General features: G+C 35.9%; 1 protein-coding gene across 1 annotated transcript; it reads left to right on the top strand.

Annotated features, from left to right (window-relative positions):
* The first annotated feature begins 7467 nt into the window (after window positions 1-7467).
* LOC147865740 (uncharacterized) lies at window positions 7468-9707 on the top strand. Its single transcript, XM_087316091.1, has one exon. The coding sequence runs from the start codon at window positions 8287-8289 to the stop codon at window positions 9181-9183; it is 897 nt and encodes a 298-aa protein (XP_087172217.1). The 5' UTR covers window positions 7468-8286; the 3' UTR covers window positions 9184-9707.
* The last annotated feature ends 418 nt before the right edge of the window (window positions 9708-10125 follow it).

The raw sequence follows: 10125 nt of genomic DNA, 5'->3' as shown, positions 1-10125 counted from the left end.
TACTTTACTAAAAGAGACAAAGATGAACGATAATCTTCAAAACAATTACACAAATTTAGATTATTGACACAACATTTCCAACCGATTGTCAAGAGCATGAGTTTGCATGCACATGTTCCTCATCAAGGCACCATGGTATACACAAAAACAGAGGGAATAGAATATATCTACCCAAATTCTATTCCAAATAATAAAATCACTAGGAGATCTATGATATGAAAAGTACACATCTTCCATTATATAACCATGTATGATGCGAGCAAATTACTCCCATGATAAATTGATATGTGAAGTTTGTAGAAATTGATGACACTCAATGGCTTAAACTAGTCTCGAGCTTGACCAATCACTACAATTTGATGATTGTAATTTGTGGTGATACCCCTACACCAAAACAACACACAACCTAATGTATTATAATAAAGGGAAAAGCACCAAGATACCCCTGGAAGTTCGTTGATTTATCAGAATGCCCCTGGAAGTTCCAAATTTATCAAACTACCCCTATGTCCAAAAAAATACACTTTATAAAGTAAGTACAAAGGACCCAAAGAATCTCTTAAGAAAAGAAATGCGTGTTTTAAGGGTATTCTGGTAAATAGGGCTTGTAGATTTGCGTGTATAATTACTTTATAAAGTGTAAATTTTTTGACATAGGGGTAGTTTGGTAAATTTGGAACTTCCAGGGGCATTCTGGTAAATAGATGAACTTCCAGGGGTATCCTGGTACTTTTCCCTATAATAAACCACATCAGAAACTATGCACAGGTTGATGTGCCTACATTTTTGCACAAAGACTTTATTCCAAACGACAATGTCATGTGTATGTGCATGGGTGAATGGAACTACTATGATTTTGGATTAGGAGATAGATGAGATCGACTAAATTTTGAGGAGAAAAACTTGGTTAAAGAAAATAGATATTGAAGGTTAAGCAAGGTAAAAGTGCATAGGCTATAGGTATGTATAAACCCAATACCTCAAACATAGAGAAAATATATTTAAAATTAAACCCTCTTATAGGTTTAGCCTTTAATAGAATAAAGTTGTATTGCCTCTTGTTCTTTAAACCCATCTCACAACGAGGTTCCCTATATGTTTCTTGTGCAATCAAAGATAAATGTGTTGGTGCACCCACTTTAATGTTCCCGTGGGTTAAGGTTAAGTATATGTTGCCACTTAACACGTAGTTTCTACTCTAAAGATATTTACATTGCTTTATACTTTTGACATACAAGGTTTGAATCACGTACTCCAATAATTACATTTGCATGTACAAAGTTGATTAGTTTTGAATAATATGCTTTTTGTACACTTGTTTGCTACCCATAACCTATTATTGGTTTAGAGGTGGTTTACACCATTTGCCAAAGCCAACTTGACAAAGTACACTTAATTCTCATGGCTTACACAAATACACATTTGAGATTTATGTTTGATCACTGACCCAACCAAATTATATTGTGAAACCCAACACACATGGGCATCCACCCCACAGCAAGATGTGCAAACTATACTTGGTTTCCTCTCCTGTATCATGTTGCACATGACACTAGTCTCACACTTATAATCGAGATAGTTGTTTTGCTTTGAAATTAGGGTGAACACAAGAACTCAATCTTGAAAATCTTGAAAATCAATCCACTATATGTAGTTAAAATGTATGTTGTCTTTGTTGGATTCTAGGGCCGGGTTAATCATGCTCATTGCTTCCATGATTCCATAATAGTTTAGATATATTATTCACAAATAAGGGGAATCTATTATCCTGATGGCCTTTCCTCAAAGTTGGCATGATAACACTGACCAACTTGTGTGGTGGAGCTCAACTACAACAAGTGGAATCCTCATTATTGAAATACTATGAGGCCTTGATTCTTGACCGACATCACAAACCCCATGTTGTTTGAATGTTATTTCCAAGCATCCAAACTTGAACAATATCAAGGAATATCTTAAGTCGAAAACATGTTGCTATATCTTAAATCCATGTGAGAAAGATTCAAATTACATGTATTTGTGGACCAAATTAGGGTTTCAAATAAGGGTTATCCAAATTAAAACGTCCAAAGCAATGTATATATCAAGATCTTGTATTTCCAAATATCATAAGATCCAAGGTTTCAAAAAATATACGTCTCCTGGAAAAAAATAAAAATGTGCAAAAAACTTCATGTTGAAAATGTGGCCATGTTACCAATTGACAAAATAACATCATCGGTCGTGTAAATGTGGGAGTTTTCAAATGATCCATTTCATTGAAAGAAAGACCGCAAAACATGACACTCTCTAAATGTGCTTGCCACATGGACTCTAAAAGCATTCATGTTGTAAAGTAAAAGTAAGGGTTATTTTAACTTGGATTCTAAATCATTATTTTGTAAAGTAAAAGTAAGGCATATTTTAACTCTAGTCTTTATCCTTGGATGCGATTTTTGAGATTAGTAAATATACAATAGCCCCTAATTAGAGTCATTTTTTGTCTAGTCTTTGTTTAGGAACAATGGAACTTTTAGGCATGATCAATACACGTATGATTCTTTGAGCGACAAGGTCAATGTTTTGCTTAACACATGGACAATAATTCCATGTGAATGTTGAAGTCTACTCTTATGGAAGAACTCTTGCCACTAGTGTCCATTGCTTGATAAATCTCATCTAATGGTGTGAACAACTTTTGCATTGTCCTCTAACTACATGGTAAATAACGTTGTCTAACATTATGTTTTTTTGCAAATCCTTTACTTATTTGTTATATGAAATCCATTGTCATGTCTAGATCTTAAATTTCATCACTGCTATACGAAGAGACGAGTATATGCTAATAGTTGACCTGGGTATAGATGATATCTCTTAACCGGTTCACTTGATGCCTCTATGCATAATGCGCATTAAATTCAACTCATGGACGTTGATTTTTTATCAAATTGCCTCACTGGATTCTTCATTCATTCACATGTATGACGTGGTTGATGTTCATTTCCCTCTTTCTCCCTCGATGATTTTACTTTTTATCATCTGTGATGTTCAAAACCTCATCTCCCCAACCAAATCTAATAGATAGTAACCCCATTACTAGCATGATGTAAAGATCTCCCCTTACATTGATATTCTAACACAACATTAAGTATCTTATATACATTGCAATGAGATTGTAGCATCACTAACGCAAGCCATCTAGACTAACATTCAATTGATGTTATTCAACATCAATTATCACACGAGGTAATTGATTCTTTATACACATATCCCTCTCATTTCGTGTCTACCCATGTGTACACTAAATTTATTTGGTTTGTCTCAGACATGATGTAAGACTAAATAACTAAATGTTAGGAAACACAAAGATTTAGTTTGCAAAAGTTGTATACATTTACATTTTTTAATTGTATTATATGTTTGGAGGTCATGTCATAGAGTAATACACACTCACACATATACCAATGAAAGCTAATGAATAGTTGGCTTGATAAAATTTCAGCCATGCCAAACCATAATGATGAACCTATGTTGCTAGTCGGATGACTAATAAAACACGGGAAAGATGAAGAAGGTACGCATAGGTGGATTAACAGATATATATGATTTTGTAGGCGTTTCACCCGTATCATAAGGTAACATTTTCTCCAACAATATATCGATGAATATGCATGTGTTTATTATTTTATTCGATCTTGTTTACTAGTTTTTGTGCAATTTTAATATCCTACGTGATAAAGTGTGAAATGTGTCCACCGGAAGTAGTTTGCACAATGCAATCTCACCTTTTTCTTCTTTTGATTTCTTCCAAAACACCTAGTATGAAACGTTGGGCAATAAAAGGTGGTTGTCATCCAAGAAGCGCACAAGAAACGATGCATTTCTCCCTTAGTAGTGTTGGAACAACCTTGTAAAGGATAAAAAATTAAATTGTGGTTGTTGATAATTGGTAATAAAACCCCAAACCGTATCTACAATGTTAGGAAATTTATAAACCTAACGACTGTCCTTAGCTAAACATCCAGAAGAATGTGATTATTTTTCATTTCTAGCAATGAGTTATCCCACTAAAAGAGTAGAAACGAATGATGTCAAATGTTTACCATGGTTAAATTTCTAGGGTCAATCGGGAAAGATATCGCCATTTTTGTACCATATATGGACAACCTTTAACATGACAAATGTTCGTATGAGCTATTGAGACTTCACGGGCGACATGGAAAAAGGACTATATTTTGTATAGCATTTTATGAGAAAAAAACGAACAATCACTTGTGGCATTTGTAGAGGACGATCTTTGGTCAAAATAATACATTATCCCAACACATATAATCACAACTATACTCTCATGTACCCAAATTTACGAGAGTGAGGCATGCTTGAAATCACTTTTTTCACATAAGTCTATCCTGACTTCTTTTGAAACCCTTGGAGACCTAGCTTCACGGCTACAGTGGGGCACGCTCAACATGTTTTTTCGTAAATAGAAAGAAACCGCATACAAACCATTACAATATGTCCAAAACACTTGCATGTCCAATCTTCTTGTACTGAGGTGTGATACAAAATATTTATTTAATAATTGAAAAAAATAACAATATCACTTGTGAACCATTACCAAATACCACAACCTCAATACATATTCAAACTATTCATTTGATGGTAAGAAATAAAAGAAATGGATGCCATGTTTACTGGCCTATTATCAAAATAATGACTTTGGGTCTTACATATACCATTAACTGAGGTTAAGTTTGAGTTATAACAAAAGATTTATAGATTGTGAAGGATAACAATTGAATTAACGTGATCACCATAAAAGTGGTTTACTTTATGTTTTTGGACATCTTGTCAAACATGCCAACCACACACTCAATGTATTATTATGGGCCCTCATATTTTTAGTTGTGACACATATATTCGTCAACATCCTTTATGCTCAACGAAGAGACAATCCATGTTGCAATGTAAAGAACGAGATATCATATGAAACCCGATCCATCATCGGAGCCAATGTATAATAAGGACATGGATATTGCCGTTATTATGAGTGTGAAAGCATCAATACAATACAACAGTTAGGATGCCTATATTTGCTTACATGATCATATTAGTCAACAAGATGATGAATATAGCAATAGCAACCGAACAAGGTGCAATGAACATCTTGTTGAGATTCACATTCATCATGACATTTGTGAGGATATACAATGTTAACAGACACGTTAATGAGAGATCGACTTCTTGTTGTTTATATATGTCAAAGACGATATCTAGGGCAAAACTTTCATAGTTCCTCCTATTCTTAACTTGATATATTAATAGGGATGAATGTAAAAGGCTATGTCCACATCACATTAACAATTCTGTAATTAACCCCTTCAATACATTAATATAATAACAAAGGAGATTAAACCACTCGCAAAAGTTGTCTTTTGAACTATCTCTTGTATATCAATTATCATGCAATCCTCTCTCTCAAAGTCAAATAATTAATGGTAATAAACAAGGGTGAAAAATGAATTCCCTCAGAGAATATGAAAGCTAAATGCAAAGCCAACGTTCCATTAAGTGGATAAATAGTCACATGCCAATATGGCATAAAAAAGAATATGCGTGGCCGACGAGCGTAGAAACCAATCGATTTTGCATCAATGAAGTGCCTTCGTAGCAAATGTCGATGATTTGGACATGTTTTCGCAGGTAAAAACCTCGAATGTTATGATCAACATCTAAACTTGTAAGCTCCTTGTTCGTGTCCCTTCCCATATGCACAAACATGAAACCTTTGTATACTCGTTGTCTCTTCGTATGTTTATTGTTTTAAGATTGGTGCATCTTAGTTTTGGCTCCTTCAGGTTTAGACTTTACAATAAAGTTCCTAAAGCTCTCGAAATTGCATGTGTTTCTCAATATCAACAATGAAGTATGATCACCACGTAGTTGAACGATGTCAAGCCACATGTAACGAATTTATCTTTTCGGCCTTGTGATCCAATGTTCATATTATGTTATGCATCTATTGTAAGAAAATAACAAAACAAATAGACATTCCTATATATATAGTGAATGCTTATTTGGTAAAGAAGGTGGAGGCAACTTTCAAACCAATTTGGAACAAGGTATTGGGCATGGTCACAACTTTTCAAGTAATTTGGAACTAGAAAGAGAAAGTAGAACTCTTGACAACTTTATAACCATAATTCAGGGCTGGCCATAACTACACGAGTCTCCTCATTGTCTTGCATCCATGGTTAGAAGCTCACTTCGTCTTCTTTGTTTGTTGGCTCTACAAACAAATAAACCATCATAGCCCTCTTCGGCTTTGGTTGGGGAACCTTTCCTTGTAAGGCGTGTTCTCAACGGGCTTGTCAAATCTTCATGCGTAACAAATAGGCAAGATGCAGATTTTGTTGCTTTGGCCTTTAGTGTCAACTCAAACAGAAGAGGCCCACATATTCATTGTGATCTCCATTCTCTTCTGTTGTCACCGTCGAATATGGGACACTCAAATAGTGTAACCCAATGATCAAAGAGAATGGCCCTTTTCTTCTTTGCCATCCAATATTGATGTCTCTAATATGCCACATGAGGAGGACTCCACGGTCTTAAAAATCTGCATAAATACATATATATATATATATACACACATGTACATACATATGTACATATATCTATATATATATTGTATACACATACACACACACATATAAATGCCTTATACATACATACATACATACATATACAGTATATATACGGTACATACATATATACACATTATACATACATACATACATCTATGTACATATAATATCTATATAGTACATATTTTTCTACTATTTCTTTTTAACTCCATTGGTTCTTGTCCGGACATTAGAGACTCCAAAGTGTGAAACGTTGCATGCAAGTTACAAAACTTTTGACAACATATATTTATTACTAAATAGCCCCCCTCCCCCCCCAAAAAAAATAAAAACAAAATACAGGAAATTCCATATTTATTTAACAAAATCACCATTTATTTATTTGTTTTATTTTGGGGGTCTAAAAAAAGGGGTCCGTAAAAAAGAAGAGGTAAAAAAAAACCGCATGTTTGTTTATGTATAACTACATTAATTTCTTTTTTAATTTTAATGTTTTAATAATTAATTATTATTTTTTTCGAAATTAAATTTTCCAAATTTATTTGTGCGTGTACTTCTTCCTCGATTTCTGCATTTCTTTTCATTTCTTCTTCTTCTTCTTCTTCCGTTTTTTCTATTTTCGTTCTTTTAAAAAAGTAAATAAATTTTGGTTTTTTGGATTTCGGGAAAAAAATAGAAAGGCTACTTTTCTTTTTTAAAAACTATATTTTGTTTTTTCGCTTTTTAAAAAAAATTCTTATTTATTTATTTACTCTATTTAAAAAACAAATACACACCCTCCTTTTAATTTAATGATTCTCTCTTTCTCTCTCCTTTTCATTTCTTTCTTTCTTTCTTTCCTTCTTTCTCCTTCATCTTCCCCTCCTCCTTCTGATTTCTCTGCAGACTCTCATTCCTCTTAATCCATCGCCATCGCCATAGCCATAACCTTCGCCTTCGCCATCTCTTTTCCGCCAGTTCTCTGAAAAATTCTTCGCTTCCTCCCTTCCTTTTCTGTACTCCTGTTCCCTTGTTTATCTCCATTCCTGTCTCTCTCCCTCCTGAGTAACATTCAATATATTGCACCGATTCCTAGCCAAGCATCCATTAAACCTGCATCATCTGCTTCTCCCTGGAAGGCAATAGAGTGTTAATCCCGACTTTGGCGACCTTCTTCCTCATCTTGTTTTCGTGTATTCCATTTTTGTATGGCCTCAACATGATTCATACTGCAACCTTGCATCAGTGGCCTCTGAAACTGGCCTCTCTGGCGTTTATGCAGACTTAAAAAACTGTTTTGGAACGTCTTCCTGCCACAAGTAGCCCCTATTCTCCCAGGATTGCATTCTTCTCAGATATCTACGCTGCAACGCCACGCATCAAGGTCTCCATATAATCCGCCACAGTAGCTGCTCCACAGTCGCGAATGCGGAAGTTCTATCTAGATTGCGAACTTATATTTCTTCTCTGCGTATGTTCTATCTCCTCTTAATTTTTCAGTTTGTGCTTCGAGGCTTATGCTGAAACTCATAAAAGTCACCATTGAAGCTGTAACTAATACTTCTTCAAGGCAGGAGAACATACACAGAGAGTTAATAATTATAGTTATCAATATGACGTCTTCTTCGCGGATTTCCTTTAGATCTCGATTCTTCCCTGTCTTATAATAATCATAGTCATCAACATGTCGTCTTCTTCCCGGATTTCTCCTTCTGCCAAGCGTCATTATATCATGGACGACCATTCGTTCAAGAAACGTCGTCGCCTCCGCCAAAATATCAAGTTATCTTCTTCTTCGTCCTCTTCCTGTCTCTCTTCTTCCAATTCCTCATCACCATCACTATCTTCATCATCATCTTCTTGCTGTGTCTCTGAGAATCATATTCGTTCATTGAATCCTGCACAGCTATGCCAAAACAAATATGCAACACGCGCTTCAGAACCTGCATCGTCAGTAAATTCTTTCCACCTTCATAAGGAAGAGTCCGTAAAATCTAGAGTCAGATTACAAAGTTGTAGCAGCGAAGCGGAGTCTAGCATTGGGAGCAGTACTGGCTCCTTCTCTGTTCTTCACAATTATCACAGCAAAAATAACCATAATGACGTTGAAGTCCAGAGCCATTTTCGTGGCGTTTCTATACCTTCTGGAGCAAGGGACTATAGTCACACATTTTCTCATGGAGACCATATCTGCAGCGCTAGCAGTGATACAGTTTCCATGAGAGCTGGCCAAGATATCAAGAACGGCCGTTGCTATCCTCCACATGAAGAAGAAGAAAGAAAGAAAGACGATTGTAATCTAGACCTGAATAGCGGAGGTCTGGGGTTTGATCCAAACACTGTGTTTCGTACAGATTTCTTTTCCAACTCTGGAAATGATTTGTTTACCTGCGCTTCTCCTGACAATACTAGCTGGTTCTTGAATGAGCTCGACAGTGAGGGGAATGCGTTTCTTGACGAGGTTCTAGACCAAGAATGGATGGCTTCAGCGATCGCCAACCTCGACAAGTTGAATGATACCGTGGATTCTTGTGATTCGTGCGTGCTTCATCTGCTCCACGAACCGTGGAGGCATGCTTAAAAAACGCACTTTCCTATTTCTTACCCAGAAATCTATTCGATCTTCCATCATTCCTCCTCATATAAAATTACACAGTAATCCATTCTTCCTTCTTTCTTACGACATGCTCTTAAATTATCCCCGCCTTCCATTCATTCATGTTCAGGATACACTCTTGTCTAATCCCTCTCAGACTACACTGAACCCATCCTTGTCTTATTTAGACTTCATCCGTTCCTTTTCTTTGCTTTCTGAGTTTTCTTCTTCGTCGTCTATCTCTCGTCTTCTCAAGGTTTTGCTTGTTTCTCTGCCCCATGAAACGGAGGCATTTTTGTAATAGGCATTGAATCCGTTCCCTTTCCTCTCCCACTTGTTATCAGCCCCGAGAAAGCATGAACTGATTGCTTATACTCCTTTCAGTGCTGATTACCATCGGTATTCCCTGGTATAATCGGTTCCATTTCCTCATTTCTGATCTTTCTTTTGTACTTCCATGTCTGCTGCGCTAAATTAAGTGTAAATGTTTCTCGTTTTTTAGCTTATAATGTTTTATTTTCTTGATCAGTGATGTCTTTGCTATACACTATTACTCTCTTGTATCTTCTCCTGCCTCCCATGTCGGAATGATGATGTATATTTGTTGATTTGAAGACCTCTTTTTTTGGGTGGAGGGGATGGGAGCGATTCTCTCTGGTAATAGTTGTGCGTGGTTATTGTTTCTCTCTAGTTTCTGGACTAGTTATTGTTTAGATTGTGTGTTCATTAGGCTAGGATGGTGATGAACAGGCTGTGGATTGATTGGGTGTTAGAACCGTTATGAGGTCGATGCATATGTGACAATTCTCAAGGCTTGTTTGGCGTTCTGAACTGGACCAAGACAAGTCTTAAATGTTTTAATTTGTGAGAGAGAGTGTGGTCATTTTGGAAGGATTTACTGATCAAAGTCCGGATTGTTGGATCTGT

The sequence above is a fragment of the Azolla caroliniana genome, unplaced genomic scaffold (genome assembly GCF_043228905.1).
Source record: "Azolla caroliniana isolate FFs.n. ecotype wild unplaced genomic scaffold, voAzoCaro1.0.p SCAF_3, whole genome shotgun sequence".
NCBI lineage: Eukaryota > Viridiplantae > Streptophyta > Polypodiopsida > Salviniales > Salviniaceae > Azolla > Azolla caroliniana.
Note: the sequence above shows the minus strand (reverse complement) of the source record. Positions and strands in the feature narration are given on the sequence as shown.